The sequence below is a fragment of the Pseudoliparis swirei genome, chromosome 13 (assembly GCF_029220125.1).
Source record: "Pseudoliparis swirei isolate HS2019 ecotype Mariana Trench chromosome 13, NWPU_hadal_v1, whole genome shotgun sequence".
NCBI classification, from domain to species: Eukaryota; Metazoa; Chordata; class Actinopteri; order Perciformes; family Liparidae; genus Pseudoliparis; species Pseudoliparis swirei.
In genome coordinates, this window is record NC_079400.1 from 2229246 (window position 1) to 2245636 (window position 16391).

A 16391-nucleotide genomic window follows, 5' to 3' on the forward strand; every position below is an offset into this window, starting at 1 on the left:
AACATATTGTTGCTTCCCTATTCACGTTAGCGCATCAATTAAAATTGTGTTTTTATTTATATATATATATATATATATATATATAAAAATAAAAACACAATTTTATATATATATATGTTTGTATATAATATCGTTGACGACTAAAATGTACGTGGTATAAAAGAGGACGCTGGACGTCAAACGCCCCCCACAGGGGTTATTATAGGGTATAATTGAAATGTAGGGATGAGGGTTAATTTTAATTTTAATTATATTATATATCTTATATTTTATATTTTTTTGTGTTTGTTTTGGGGGTAAAACGTCAACTGACAGATTAATACTCCAGAGGGTGGCGGTAATGCACCAATTATATGGATGCCAACCGCCGTTAAAAAGAAGAAGAAGAAGAAGAGAGTTCTGATTGGTCAGCCGTCGTTTCCGGGCGCAGGGCTCCTCATTTGAAAAGGGTTCGGTTGACTCCTCCGGCTTTACGTTACGTTTCGGGGGCTCCGTCGCCATTGTTAAAAGATTGTTTTCTGCAACTTTGCCTCAAGATACATTTGGATAACAACAAAACGTTTTTTAACAAGAGGTCCGTCAATAATATTGGTAAGCACAGACGAAACGGGAGTGTGACACTCGGTGACATTACCGTCAGTTAGTCGAGTAACGTTATTTGTGAGAAACTGGAGTGGGGTGAACTATTTACACTATTGTTATTGGAGGAACATTTCCTATTGCAATGCTTTGTTTGACGCATAATTAAATGTTATTCGACTCTACCGGTAAGCGCATGTGTTAATGCTCTGCTACACAGGTAAACAGCGTCACTCTAACGCGTGTCCTTCGCTGTGTGTTAGGCCAGACATGCCTCGGCGGGTGGCGGTGTCCGATGGCGCAAACAAGAAGACGTCCAGGGTTCGGGTCGCGGTTCGGCTGCGACCCTTCATGGGCAACCAAGACGAGAAAGACGAGGGTCCGTGTGTCAAAGGCCTCGACTCCCAGAACCTGGAAATAATCAACTGGAGAAACCCGGCAGAAACCGTCAAATACCAGTCAGTGTCCTCGGCGTCTCGCCTTTCCGTTCTCTTTTATTCTCGTTACCTTCGCATTGAAAATGCGGAAGGTTATGTTTTGATCGCCGTGTATTTATTTATTTGTATGCGTGTTACTCGCATAACACAAAAAGTATTAAACCGAATCGCATGAAATTTGGTGGTATGATTGGTTATTATCCGGGGACCATTTGATTAGATTTTGAGATCGATCGGGTCAAAGGTCAAGGTCATGAAAAGGTCAAAATCTTCTTTTTACCGTAGCACGGTCAATTTTTATCCAATTGGCATGCAACTAATGCCAAAATGTTCATAATTCAATGCCCAATCTTGTGATATGCGAAGGTATGCGCTCTACTGAGTGCCCGTTCTAGTTGATTTCTGTTTTTATTGTCCCAACAGTTTTGACGCTTTTCACGGTGAGCAAACGACCCAGCAGGAAGTGTTCCTGACCGTGAAGCCCATCCTCCCACACATCCTGAACGGACAGAACGCCTGTGTCTTCGCCTATGGGCCAACAGGAGCTGGTACGTTACTGCGTTGATATTGATTATGAGATTCTAATTGTTTTAATTGGGTTTATTTAATAAGGGACAGTGCACATCAATAAAAACATTTCAGTAAATGTGCCAGTTAGCCAAGAGGTTATTTTTCATCTCTAGTCCCAATGATGCTGATATTATGAACAAACCTAAAAACATAAGATTAGAAATACAATCTACAGACAGAGCAAATAAAACAAGGGAGAATGATGTTAAAATGGACACGGCTCATCCATTCTCCAATTTCACTAGAGGGATTTTTGAGGGACATTCTGTGAACTCAGTTGGTTAATTCACCAGTCAAAATATTTGTTTTATTAATCCCTACAATGTTTATGTGGACACAATTTGCTCTTAAAATAAACTCCTTTTGTATATGAATTGCTCTGTTTCTAAATTGCATTATTGCTCACTAACTGGCAACAATCTCTTTTTAAAGGTAAGACCCACACCATGATGGGCAGTTCAGATCAGCCAGGTGTGATCCCTCGAGCTGTTCGCGAGGTCTGCAAGCTTGTCAAGGCTAAGGGTGACGATGAAGGATGGGACTATAGCATTGGCATGTCTTATTTGGAAATTTACAACGAAAAGGTATGAATAGTTGGAAGTATAATGTGACCAAGTAGTGTCGTGCATAATAGTTTAATGTTGTTTTTGACACTAACTATTTTTTAATTCATTTTGTTGCTTGCCAAAAATGTGATGGTACATTGCTTTCCTGTTTTAAGCAGCTGTGTTTTTCTTAAGTGTTTTTCTTTTTTATGTTGACGATGCGTAATCTGAGCCCCTCAGGTGCTAGATCTTCTATCGCCGAGCTCCCTGGATTTACCAATCAGAGAGGACAAGGACAAGAACATCCTAATCCCCGGCCTCACTCACACAACCATCTCCTGCTTCTCGGATTTCGATAAACAATTTGTGCCTGCCAGCCTCAATCGTACTACAGCTTCTACCAAACTAAACCAGTGCTCCAGCCGCAGCCACGCTGTCCTCCTCATCAAGGTTAGATATTTCAATTTGCTAATTTTAAATTATCTTTGAGAATCATTCATTGAACTGGTCTGTCTGCAGGTATCCAGTGGATCTTAAACAGGTCATGGCCTCTGAGCAGTAGGTCTGGATTTGGTAGCTGGTGCTAAAATCAATTATCTTTCCCATTATGCCCACAAGCAACATCTGGGCTTTCTGGGACTATTCTAGGAAAGAAACAAACTAGTGTCTGCTGTCATTGCATAACTTTCTGTATAGCTGTATGTGTCACATTTATTAAAAATAACCTCTGTTGCTGCCTCCCTGTACTTCACTTAAAGGGACAGTTCACTTCACAATCCCAAATATATGTTTTCTTCTTACCTGTAGTGCTATCAATCAATCTAGATTGTTTTGGTGAGGGATACTGAGTTTTAGACAAAGGGATGTCTGAATTATTTTCATTATAAAGGAACCAGATGGCACTCCAAGCACCCAAAACATCAATTTAAAAAAATTATGAGCCCGTTACACAAGATCAAATTCTACCAAATTACACCTACCAACCATATCACTGAACAGAAGGAAGCATCTCCTCGTGGAAGAGTAGATCAATGGCATAAGATGTAAACATGAATGCCTCAGCTGAGCTGTCATGTTATTTAGCTCTGTGATGCTAAGTGAGCTCGCAGAATATACGTGTGATTCCTTCTTAGTTAGGTGTGTATTTTTTAGATTTGTATATTAGATTCTGGAACGGTCCTCGCCCCATTTAAAAAAAAATGTTATTCTTGTAAATTGTCTAGGTTGTTCGGACTCAGCGCGCCCCGCCCCACAGGCAACAGACGGGAAAGCTGTACCTGGTCGACCTGGCCGGGTCCGAGGACAACCGCCGCACCGGCAACCAAGGCATCCGGCTGAAGGAGAGCGGCGCCATCAACCTGTCTCTCTTCACTCTGAACAAGGTCGTGGACTCTCTGAACTCGGGCACCGCCGTCCGCGTGCCGTACAGAGACAGCAAACTGACGCGGATGCTCCAGGACTCCTTGGGTGGCTCGGCCCACTCCGTCATGATCACCAATATCTCACCGGAGTACAAATACTATTTTGATACGTTTAGTGCACTCAACTTTGCCTCCAAATCCAAGCTCATCGTGAACAAGCCCTTCACCTGTGAAACTGTGGCAGTGCCTGTGCTGCCAGGTGAGTAAAACGGAGTGACACACACACACACACACACACACACACGCCGATGTTATTCAGATGGCCTGTTGGTGTAGAAGGACATGTAATGGTCCAAGAAGAGGAAGCTCTGACAGAATGAGTTGACAGGCCAATGGGGGGCACCTGTGTGACAACCCCAGAGGATGGTGATGAAGAGTAACCATCAGCTCTGTATGGGCGTGATGGATATCCTTTTTAAAATGTGTCTATGATGCTGTGCCGTCTTCATCTGAATTGCTTTACACTCTAGAAATCCCCATAAATAGGTTTGTCCTGAATACTGAACTGTTGATCTTCCTTCATCTCCAGTGAAGCGGGCCAAAGAAGACCACGAGGCGGGGGGGTCTGGCACCGAGCCACCGAAGAAGAGGCAGAAGGGCGAGAAGAAAACCGAACGGGATGGTTCCTCGCCGTCTTCACACATTCACAGGTTAGAGATCACACACACGTTATTGTTTGGCTAATCATATTTAGGAATTGGGGTGTTTGACTGTGCTGAAAATGAATTCACACACCAGCCCAAAGCCAATTTAGTTCACACAACAGCAACTTCAACAAGCCATCGCCTTAATTCAGTGTGCTATAATTGTACGGCTTGTGCAAAAAGCAACTCTATCTGCAGTGATCAGCTACAGCTGCTGGGTCATCTGGGACCTCTCTGGGAAACATTCAGACATGCCATGAATCATCAACTTTGTGTTTGTCAACCTCTCAAAGCTTTCCCTCGTCGACTTACTCGTTCTCTTTCTTGATTTGTGTGTGTTTGTCAGTTTGCCAGAGCCATCCGTCATGGAAAGACTCCTCGCCCTGGAGAAGCTGATGCTGAACTGCCAGGACAAGGATAAACTCAGCATGCTGAAAGATGTCGCCCAGTCTCGCATGGAGATCCAGGTGAAGACGCACTGACATTAATCCACCTTGTTGTCATGAAAAACTCACTTAAGATGTGTTTTAGTCTTTTTACTTCTGCACATGGGCCAGCATTTGTCTCTACGGTCTGTAAGTGATTAACCAGATGCTGATACTGTCAACTCTTCCTCATGGGTATTTAAAAGCCAACTTTGCCACTGTGCTTATATTCAAACAGGAGCTCAAAGAGAAGCAGAAGGAGTTTGAGAGCAAGGCCGTGCTGTTCGGTCGTCTGAATGGCGAAGGCTCCGGGGCCCGACATGAGCCCGCCTTTAAGAACAGCACCGCTCCTCTGCAAAGGAAACCGTCAGCTGCCTCGAAAGCCAATCGGCAGCAGGCTGTGGTCCAGCCCCTACAAGGTCGGTTAGAAAAGTTGGATGAGTTCATTTGGATGTAACTTAGCTAAATTAATACAAATGTAATTGTAATTTTTAGTTTAATTCCATCGAATTGGGAATTCATGCAGAGATTCACCGTATTGGAACTCTAAACCCATCGGACACTGCCGTCTTTAAATTGCCAGAGGCTAATAAATGACCGTTGAAACCTCTTTTCCTGTTCTGTAATCATCTTCTGTTCCTGTTTTTCTAAAGAGCAGTCGGCCACTAATTATATCATGTTGAAACACTGGAGTTATCGATGAGCAGCGATGCGATACGTCCCTCCGTCTACAATATAGAAGCCAGAGAATGTATCCGATGACGATGAGGAAGAATTATCACGCCCTCAGCAGTTGGGGAGTGAGATGGATACCTTTTTGAAATCTCACTCGAACCCAAACAACCGTTTCAGTGCCCTCGCTCTGTGCTGACATTTTCATTGTGAACAGATTGGGTTCTAATGCGCAGCACAGACTGAATAAAACATTAATTTGCGTGTGTTTTCCTCCATATCAGTGTCCCAGCTCCAGCCGCTTCAGCAGCTCGTCGTCGTCAAAAAACCGTCCGTCTGCGTCAAGAAGAAAGAGAAGAAGCTTTCCGAGTTGGTTGAGGTCAGCATTAAAGTCGTGGTTCTGCACTCAGCTTGACACATCTGCAGAATGGCAAGCATCGGATACAAGCTGGTGTGATGCGTTCGGCTCAATGTGTTTTCTCCACTGATGCTGCAACATCTCAAATGTATCGGCTCAAAATTAACCTCTATTGGCCAATGTGATGTATACAATTTTAGTTAAACATTTTTTTTTTTTTTTACGCTTCCCATTTACATTTTCTTTGATTGTGTGAAATGTAATGTACAGGGTTCGTACAGTCATGGAAAACCTGGAGAAGTCATGGTCATTTCCAGTTCTAGAGAAGTCATGGAAAAAACTTAAATCATAAAAGTTTTGGAAAAGTCATGGAAATGTGTTATATTCAAATGTTCTTTTACGCCGAGTTTGAAATAATTAAGATGTTTTTTCAAGAAAGATGCTCAAAATATAAGCGTCTCAATACGCAGAATGTTCTAACTTGTTCATGTTTATACCAAGATTTCAGTTCGGTCCTGGACATTTGGTTAAAAGTCCTTGAAATCCATCGGTCAACATGTGTAAGGACCCTGGATGTAGTCTGACGTTCTGCCGCGTGCATCTCTTCTCTCGCAGCCTCCAGATGGTAAAGAGAACTTCATGGAGTCTGGTTGGGAATCCCAGCTGGACACGTCGGTGCTGGAGCGCTCGCGACAGAAGATCCTCCATGTGCTCAACACGGGCGCCCTCAAGGAGCTCAAGGGTCTGCAGCAGATCGGGGACAAGAAGGCAAAGCTCATCCTGGGCTGCAGGGAGCTCCACGGCCGCTTCGCCAAGGTGGGCGCCGCTTTGATCTTTGTGCCACAGCGATACGTCGGCTTGTGTTTCTGACTTTAATTTAGTTTAATAATGCTTTGCTTCTTTGCAGTTGGAGGATGTGATGAAAGTCGAGGGTATGACGGCAAAGAGATTTTCCACCTTCATGAAGGTAAGCCACGGGGGGCGTGGCTTGTGGTTCTACCTATTGTCGTAGAATAGTTCGATGTTCCACCACCACATTGGTCCTTATTGGAATTCCTCTAACTATTTGATGGATTGCCACGAAGCAATTGTTCCTCTATGGGGTTTTAAAGGCTGAGCATTTCGGTGGATCTATTGCCAGAAATAGATTATACAAAATGTAAAACCGTTTCCATTCGTGTAGAATCACCTGAAACGATGAATCGTAGCGTTTGTGTGCGCCTGGCATCACAGCGAGTTTTGAACCGCAGTAAAAAAGAGTCGAATAGTGCAAACCCGCGCGGCCGCGTCCCGCTCGGGGGACGATGACCTCTGAGCGGTCGGCTCTTAATGCCGTCAGAATAAATGCTGTGATTCCATCGGTCTCGGCTGTACTTGCCGTTTCATGCTAGCGGCGGTGAACGTTGCAGCTGAACTCCGGCGCGTCACCGAGCACGGCGGGCGGAGTAATGGTGGCGGCCATTATTTGCACATTATGCAGTTTTTAGTGTTTGTGTTTTTCTTTTTCTGTACTAATATCTACTCTTTATTTCACCAGGCAAACATCCTGAGCGCCATGGGGTAGTGATTTTGTTTCTTTTTTTTAATTGTTTAATTTTTGTCGTATAATTTTTATCCAAAAGCTTTTTTGCATTGTCTGCTTTTATGATGATTTTGTAGTTGCCACTGGGTTCCAGCTGGTGGCGCACTGCTGCTTTTTAATAAACATCTCACAAGTGTCATTGAATGTTTGCGTGTTTTATGTCATCATACATACATCTGATGGTCACTTTGCCAAAACCCAATGTGCACTTACCGCTTCTTAAATCAACCTCTGAGTTGGGGGGTAGTTATCACATAATTCTGGTTTTAAAAACCTAATTGGGCTTCTTGTATATGTGTTTTACTTTTGACCTGAGGACTGTTCACCGGCTCACTTGACGCAGCATCGCTGGATACATTGAGTGTGGAAAAAGCCGTTTTCTTAAGGAGAGGAGGATGCTATAATCCAGCCTCTCCCTCCTCCTTGATTTCACTTTCTATTTCACACACACACACACACCTACACACACCCCTCCTCTCTGGCTCCAGCCTGCGGTCCAGGAGACTCCATCCATCCCACTGCGCGGAACGAGCCGCCTCCCCTCCAGCTCGCGCAGAGACTATCGGATCTCGTGTGATTGTCCTCCTCCTCGCGGCTGTGGACGACATGTTGGCTCGTGCCTGATGTGTTTGTGTTGCACCTGAGGACGATGTGCGCGCTCTGCACGCTGCGCTGAGGCTCCGGGATAAACAGGTCAGTGCTCCCCTCGTCTCCGCTGCTGTTTCAATCCTACATTGATATCCAGTCACGGTTTACCTGCAAGAAGCCAATGCGAGCTGCACGTTTAATTCGTATTCAAATGGAGAGCATCAGGATCATTCATAGCCCCGCTTTCACTCATCTATCCGAGTATTTCTTTTGTCCTTTTTATTTATTATTACACTTTTTTTTTTAAAGCTCAGTCCTTTTTCATCTTTTGTACTTTGCCCAACGACCGGCCACCATATGCTGGTTGGCTCTTGTGTACACACGGTGGAATAATGGTATTTACACTCCTGCACGGAGATGGTTGCTCTGTGTGTGTGTGTGTGTGAGGAGGCTGCACGCGCTCATCTGCCTTTGTGCTCTCCTTGTGGTCGCGACCCGCTTTCATTGTTGCCCGAGAGAGAGCCGGGCTGCTATGTCACTGAGACGTGTGTGTGGTCGGTTTGCCTTGCAGGTTATTTATTTACTATTCCCATAAGGAGTGATTTATAAATGTCATGCGAGCTGCATTTAGAGACTCTTGGCGAATATTGAGCCTGGACTCCGTCTAAAGCGCAGTGTGTGTGGCTGAATCTTAGGCTTACTATATAATTTTTTTAAATAAAGTATGACCCTAGTATTATCTTTTTATACCTTCCCTTGTATTGGGAGGAAAAGGAAATGCAACACAATTCTGATTAACGAGATATTTTGTCCAACTAATTTTGCCATCAATAACAAAGACTTCCGTTGTTGTTGGCCAGTTTATTTTGTATTATTATCAAAAGGATCCTTCTCCACTGATTTAGGGATTCTCTCTTATTACAATGATCAAAACGGATGGTGGAGAAAGAAAGAAAAAAAAGATATTGCATTTTCCTTGTTAAAACCCGGTGCCTACATTACCCACAATGCAACTCGACAGAGACTAGCTGATCATGCAGATTTTGCGCAGCTTCCCCCGAATCCACAAAAAAATAAGCTTATACAGATGTTTGGACATGTGGTAATATATATTCCCCATTAACTGTAATCAGACTTATTTTCTCCTTTTAGGAATAATGTCTTTCATGATTATCACATAGCAATGGCCCAAATTATGAAAAACAACAAATTAATGTGCCCCGTTTACTAAATATTATTTAATCATGAACTAATAGCTGTGACTGACGATAGAAAAATGATAGACAGAATATTAGACATATTTAGCTTCACTGTCGATTAGCTTTCTGTTAAGCAGATCAGCCTGAAGGTCAGAGTGACGGGAGGCTAGAGAAGAATAACAATCGCTTCTAGCAACAATACAAAGTTGGGTCAGTAATTACAAAGATGCAGGTCTATTTTGATGCTCTAAATATAATCTTATCAATGTCGAGTTGATTTTCACGAGGGAAATTACCCTCGAGTCCGAGTCTACATGTCCTCAAACACACAATATTCTGTGTCGCGTACAATATGAATAATATCTAACTTTAGGTTGAAGTCAAACACCGCTATTCCCAAAAAACTAGAGCCAGTATTCAGCATGCAGAGAAGAAGCACCCTCTTTCCCACCACAGTCTGTTGTACAGCCTCCAAACTGATGGGAGGAAGCGTCTTCTGTTCATAGAGATGCTTTACAACCGTCATCCGGCCTGCAGGTGAACCACGGGACTGGACCGCCAACGGAAGCTTCGTTTCTTTTGCCGTCAGCATGGCTGTGAACACGTTGCCAGACGCCGCCATTTGGTCAGAGGACGAACAGCCGTCGCTGCTGGAGGAGGAGGACTCTCTGTCCAGCCAAGCTGCCGTCTCCGGGCCGTGCCCGGCGGGCGGAGGGGAGCCGGTCTGCACACGGCCGCCCCGCAGCAAATCCAAAGACGAGCTGGTCATCGTCATCAACGAGAAGCTGAAGAACGGTAAGTGAATGAGTTTGACCTCCGTTGGAGGAGGGGAGGCTCGCACGGCTGCTGAGTCAGCTCAACGACGAGTTCAAGAGCATGAGAGAGCTCCTGGTAGAGCGCACACACACACACACACACACACATCTACCGCCAATGTTTTAATCCTCTTCCCATCCGTCTTCGCCCCCCATGTGAAGGTAATGGGATCCACCCGACGTCCGCAGAGAGCACATCTCCGGTCATCTGCTCTCCTCCCAGAAGGCAACACTCCATTTCCTACTCCCATCACAACAAGACCCGGAAGGGCAGCAGGGCGAGCTCCATCGGCTACACCGCCTTCTCGCCCAGGCCGTCGATCTCTCGCCACTCCAGCATCGCCACCACGCCGCCTCTGGACCGCACCAAGGTCAAAGACTACCTCTTCCTGTCTGTGCTGGCCTGCTTCTGCCCCGTCTGGCCCATCAACATCGTGGGCTTCGTCTACTCCGTCATGGTGAGAACCGGATCTCTCTCTCCGTGCGTTTCCCTCTTAACCAAACCACGGCTAACGGATGCTTCGACCTTCTCCTTCAGTCCAAGAACAGTCTGGAGCAGGGAAACCTGGACGGCGCCGTGCGTCTGGGCCGCGTGGCCAAGATGCTCTCCATCGTGTCGCTCGTGGGAGGGACGGTCATCATCGTCGCCTGCGTTGTCAACTTGGCGAGTGAGTGTCCCGAATCTGATGTTTTAAACCGAAATCTCACCTTTTGACCCCCAGTGTGCAGGGATTCGTAACGGTATCCCTGATCCTCCTGGTCCTCCTGGTCCAAACACCTGCTCCTGTATCCCATCACAGTGGAATGTGTTGCTCTGTTAGCACAATCGGACTCGTCACTGACATTACTCCCCACGTTTGCACAATAATGCACTCGTTTCAACGCCCACACAACTTCAATTCAGTTTATTTGTAGAGCCCATTTTCACAAATTAGAAATTCCCCTCAGAGGGCTTTACAGTCTGTACACATAGACATCCCTGACCTTTGACCTCACATGGGATCAGGAACAACTCCCAAACAACCCTTCAGGGTAAAAGGTCAGAACCCTTGAGGAGAGAACAGAGGAGGATCCCTCTCCAGGATGGACAGGTGTCATAGATGTCATGTGACCAGAAGGAATCATTACACACTAATTAAAACACAGGAACAACACAATGAAGATGACAGAGTGGATGAAGAGTTGGTAGTCGGCATATTCCACCATCCAGACCTCCACCGTCCATCATGTGGAGGTAGAGAGGAGTCGGTGCTCCACAAGTCTTTAGACACACAACTGTGTCGCCTCTTCACAAAGATCAGAGCATATTTAGCGACTGTCATTTGTATGTCTTTGCGCGTGCGGCCTCCAGCTGTAATCACGCCTCAGTGTGTTTATGTGTCTGGGACCTGTGTGTAAGTCACTTCCTGTTTGCGTGTACAACATGGGAAGTCGTGTACCACATGTATTCACATGTCAGTGTGTGAGTCGTTAACACGCTCACAAGACAAATGTACATTTATCGTACCAATTAAAGGGAGTGTGTGAACAGAAGAGTGAAGAGCGGCTGTAGCTCAGAGGGGTCAGGGGGTCGTCGGTTCGATGGAAGTGTCCATGAGCAAGGCACTGAACCCCCAGTTGCTCTCCGGGCGCTTCACTGCAGCCACTGCTCCTTAATGACTGAGGAGGGGTTACATGCAGAGGATGCATGTTGTTGTCTGTGTACCTGTCCTCTGTGTACCTGGACTCTGTGTACCTGTCCTCTGTGTACCTGTCCTCTGTGTACCTGTCCTCTGTGTACCTGTCCTCTGTGTACCTGTACTCTGTGTACCTGGACTCTGTGTACCTGTCCTCTGTGTACCTGTTCTGTGTACCTGTCCTCTGTGTACCTGTACTGTGTGTACCTGTCCTCTGTGCAATGACAATAGATTGAATCCAATCCAATATGACCAATTAGAGATTAGTAAAGAAAAGGACTTGTATTTGTCTTTAACTACTGTGTTTTTTTAGTCAGTCAGTTAAATTATTATTTGCCTTTTCGCTTCAGTTCATGCTTCTGAACTCTTGCTTTTGAACGCAGCCTGCTGGGTCTCATTAAGCCAAGAGATGAACTCATTACCTTAATGGCTGGAAGACGATTATAGACACAACTTAAAGTGTTTTTCCAGTGTTTATCTCCTGACGTAACGTGTCCTCTGTGGAAGTGTTTACATCTGTATCAAGTTGCAGAATATATAGCTCTTCATCTAATACGCTTCCTTTTTCTTTCTTTTTTTAGTAAATGTGAAAACCTGAGTTTCATCCCGGGATGAAACTGGATAAGGCAACTGACCGTCTGGCCCGCACCTGCACCACCGTCCTTACTGCCGTGTCATGTCCCGGATCTGTGACGAGTATGCACCCGATATACAGTGCTTACTTGTATTTCTGTAATCTATATATATTTCCTTTTTGCTCATGGAAGAAAAGAAAAAATGCAAATGCTGCTGCTCTGTCAAGAGGGGGGGGGGGGGGAGGAGACGGTCTAAACAGCCTCAACAAAATATCCGCCCTCGTCCGTCCTTCACTGCAGCCGGCGGCGGGACGCAGAGCTTCGGCCGGCTGTCGGATCCCCCCGGTGCGCGGAGAGGCTCTGGGATGTGCGGTAGCGTTGAAATCACAGAGCAGGAATCCACTCAATCCCCTCGCACTGAAGGAACACTTTGAATATGTATGTGCGCTTGTTTCTGACTCTTCCCCGCGGTTCTCCTGCCCGTACAGCTGGCGTCTGGCTGAGTATGGGTGGCTAAAGAGGATGAAAAAGAGGCTTATCAAGGACTAGCTATACACGTGCTAAACTGGAAGGGATTATGGAAAGTCTCGCACGGAAGGCGAGGAAAATGTGTCATTTCCAAAAGAGAAATGTAGAAGGAAAGTTCCTTGCTTTGTAAAAACACAAATGATCACAGCAATGTTGTAGAGAGGAAAAGTGCTTTTGTTGTTGTTGCTCTACTGCAACTTTAATATTAATCCGCTGACCACTGTGAGCCGGACAAGGGTACATGTTCCCACAACTCACACTGCAGCACGACGTTCCTTTCACAGTGACGCTAAGTGTGCTACTAGACTATAAACTGTCTTTTTATAATGTTTGTAAAAGGTCATTTTGAGACGGATCTTCATAATGTGACGTTCTTGAAGTGCTCTGTGCTGCAGCTGACGGATGATGGTTGCATTGTATATGCACATGGGGATCAATATTTGCTTAACAAATGAAATGGCTTGTGATTGCAGTCAAAGTTGAGGGCTGTCGCCTCAGTCTGCGTCCACAGGGCGCCGGCACTGCCAAACCAAACATATTGTGGTTTTATTTTATCCCTTAAAGAATCCCTAAAATAGCAACCAACACCGTAATGATGGACCCGTTTTGTTTTCACATCGGGACCCTGTCTTTTGACCGGTCCAAATATGTTTTTTAAGTGTCAGATATGATTAGCACTATGCTGATAACTACTTTTAAAATCTGATTTAATATTATTGTTATTATGTATTTACTATGTATCCCCTTAACTAACCTCTAAGCTTAATCTACCTGTGATTCTCACTGATCTGAAACCACTGGGTTTTATGGAGAATGGATAAAACTCATTTATTATACCTTGGGATTTTGAATCATGTCCAGACATCAGGTCAGTGAAATTTTTCTGTAAATGACCCTCGGTTTAAACTTAATATGTAAATGTAATCAACAATTGATGTATTCTTTAGATTTAAATCTCTTTATTGTGATTATTCTGTAGTTGATATGAGTTGGCATTGAGTAGTTATGGTCTATAACAGGCACAGAAACGGACATCGTTGTGGTTCCACCAGGCTTCTTATAATCTTTGTGGTTATTGGCATGCTGTGGATTTTTATTCATGTTTGACAATATAAAATGAACATTACAAACATTTGGAATATTATACTTCTGCAGCACATTCATAATAAAGACAAAATGCATGCAACGTGTGCCAATGTATTTTGCACAGATAAAGAACCACGGTGGAGATTAAAGAGATTTTTTTTTTTTGTGGGGGCAAAATAAGTTACAGAAATGAGGAATATCCAGAGAGCTGAGCCACTGAAGATGAGCCGGGGCAGTATGCATGTAGTCGCCCGTATGGTCGTAGTCTGAAGGGATTGAGAGTGCATGCTGTTTTTCAGGAAGAGCAACATGACGGAAGAGGCCCTGAACTGAGGAAATACACGAGCACAAAGCAGAAGTAAAGAAATCCTCATTATTTTCTTTGAAACCCTTAGAGATATTACTATTTACTGCTTACACAGACTGTTTCATTCATATGCATTCATAACAAAAGCAGTGAATGAGCAATATATTTGGGAATATCATAAAGAACAAGGAGGCCGACTGTATTTATCGTTAGTTATAGATCTTTAGACCCAAACTGAAAGTGATTAACATTTAACAGCGCTGCATGTTCTGCACCACCATCGTCAACTGATACTCTAACAACATTATACCTTTTATTTAAAGTAGCATTTCCACGATTAGTCAAGACATGAAAAGCAACTGTTTTTGATGCTAAATGTAATCATCCACTCCTGCCTGTACTGCCCCTCCTGTCCATCCTACACCCGACCTTCAGAGAACTTCTGCAGAAGGCATCACGGCGAGTTGTTCTGGAAGTCAGTGAAGTCCAGGGTGAACAGGAGGGGAGCCAGAACAGTTCCCTGTGGGATGCCAACACCACTGACCATCGTTCAGACGGCCCGATCGGACGTACTGTGTTCTGCCTGTGAGGTCGTCAGTGATCCGGGAGACGGTGGAGGCGTCGACCCCCATCACCTGCAGCTTCTCCCGCAGCAGCAGTGGTTGGATGAAGTCAAAGAAAGGGATTCTCACAGCCACCCAGCGATGATTTCATCTGCGGTCGAAGGCGAGTCTCTCCAGCTTCTTCATCCCGAGGGATGTGAGGACCAGATGGAGTTGTGGAGTTGCCTTCTTTGGTACGGGGACCAGGCACGACGTCTTCACAGCACCGGGAGTTGAGAGTATTATTGTTCTTTAATGCTAAAATACACTAACAGGAATCATTTGCCTGCCATGTGTTCTGTGGATGCAGGAGTTATGTTATGTTGGCGCTCTTAAGATTGTTTTTTTAGTTTCCCCTATGAAATCAAGTCGATGCCACTCTGGTGAAGTGTCAAGCTTTTAAGTGTTTCTGTGTGTACGTGCTGCTGAATGAGACTTCAGAACCACTCCAACCAGTTCGTCTGGCTTGTTGTGTAAACTCTGGTCATGTGATGTAGTCCGTTTAAAGCTTTTACTTCTGCCAATCGCATTGACGCTTCAATATTCATGAAAGCGGTGTTGATTTCTTAAATTCGTCTCGCTGAACAAATTATGAAAGTTTCTTACGTTTTCGTTTGCCAAGTAGCTTTTTGCGGTTTTACATGAGTCTACATTTTGAAAGAAATTGTGATGGATGTCTTTTGCTATTTCCTGATGCTTTATAGAACAAATGATTAATCAATGAATCGAGAAGTAAAGCGAAACATGGCTGAGTGAAGTGAGCTCTCTGTTGTTATAACGAACATAAAATATAATGAACATGCAAAATATACATGACTAGATCCAGTGTAGAAATGAATTCATGTCACAGTTTTCGTAAAGCAACATTTCCTTTGCTCACAGAGATGAACACAAATCAAAAACGGTTAATGGGGACAAGTTCTTTAATTTCTGGTTTGTTTGTTTTTGTTTTATGCATATATGTATGTATATGTGTATATATATATGTTTTTTTGAAATAAGTTTTTTTTGAGAAATAATAATAATAATAATTATTATTGTATGTACAGGACTGTCTCAGAAAATTAGAATATTGTGATAAAGTTCTTTATTTTCTGTAATGCAATTAAAAAAACAAAAATGTCATGCATTCTGGATTCATTACAAATCAACTGAAATATTGCAAGCCTTTTATTCTTTTAATATTGCTGATTATGGCTTACAGCTTAAGAAAACTCTAAAATCCTATCTCATAAAATTAGAATATTTCCTCAGACCAAGTAAAAAAAAGATTTATAACAGCAAAACAAAATCAAACATTTGAAAATGTCCATTAATGCACTCAGTACTTGGTTGGGAATCCTTTTGCACGGATTACTGCATCAATGCGGCGTGGCATGGAGGCAATCAGCCTGTGGCATTGCTGAGGGTTTATGGATGCCCAGGATGCTTCAATAGCGGCCTTTAGCTCATTTGCATTGTTGGGTCTGGTGTCTTTCAGCTTCTTCTTCATAATACCCCACAAATTCTCTATGGGGTTCAGGTCAGGGAATTGGCAGGCCAATCGAGGACAGTAATGCCATGGTCAGTACACCAGTTACTGGTGGTTTTGGCACTGTGGGCAGGTGCCAGATCATGCTGGAAAATGAAATCCTCATCTCCATAGAGCTTTTCAGCAGGCGGAAGCATGTAGTGCTCTAAAATCTCTTGGTACACAGCTGCATTTACTCTGGACTTGATGAAACACAGTGGACCAACACCAGCAGCTGACATGGCTCCCCAAACCATCACTGACTGTGGGAA

At 44.2% G+C, this 16391-nt stretch overlaps 2 protein-coding genes across 3 annotated transcripts; both read left to right on the forward strand.

The window, feature by feature from the left end:
- Positions 1-460: 460 nt before the first annotated feature.
- Positions 461-7372, forward strand: kif22 (kinesin family member 22). 2 transcript variants are annotated; one of them, XM_056430576.1, is made up of 13 exons: positions 461-591; positions 843-1037; positions 1440-1564; positions 2019-2170; positions 2372-2581; positions 3355-3751; positions 4082-4202; positions 4543-4663; positions 4860-5040; positions 5578-5672; positions 6267-6467; positions 6559-6618; positions 7189-7372. In XM_056430576.1, exons 2-13 carry the CDS (start codon positions 850-852, stop codon positions 7213-7215), a joined length of 1878 nt encoding a protein of 625 aa, XP_056286551.1. In that variant the 5' UTR covers positions 461-591; positions 843-849; the 3' UTR covers positions 7216-7372. The 2 variants fall into 2 exon arrangements, with proteins under 2 accessions (XP_056286551.1, XP_056286550.1); XM_056430575.1 differs by lacking the exon at positions 7189-7372 and having other exon boundaries at positions 6559-7182.
- A 414-nt stretch (positions 7373-7786) lies between these two features.
- Positions 7787-13800, forward strand: prrt2 (proline-rich transmembrane protein 2). Its single transcript, XM_056430603.1, has 5 exons — positions 7787-7926; positions 9558-9815; positions 9998-10293; positions 10374-10503; positions 12093-13800. The coding sequence occupies exons 2-5, from the start codon at positions 9611-9613 to the stop codon at positions 12107-12109; spliced, it is 648 nt and encodes a 215-aa protein (XP_056286578.1). The 5' UTR covers positions 7787-7926; positions 9558-9610; the 3' UTR covers positions 12110-13800.
- The last annotated feature ends 2591 nt before the right edge of the window (positions 13801-16391 follow it).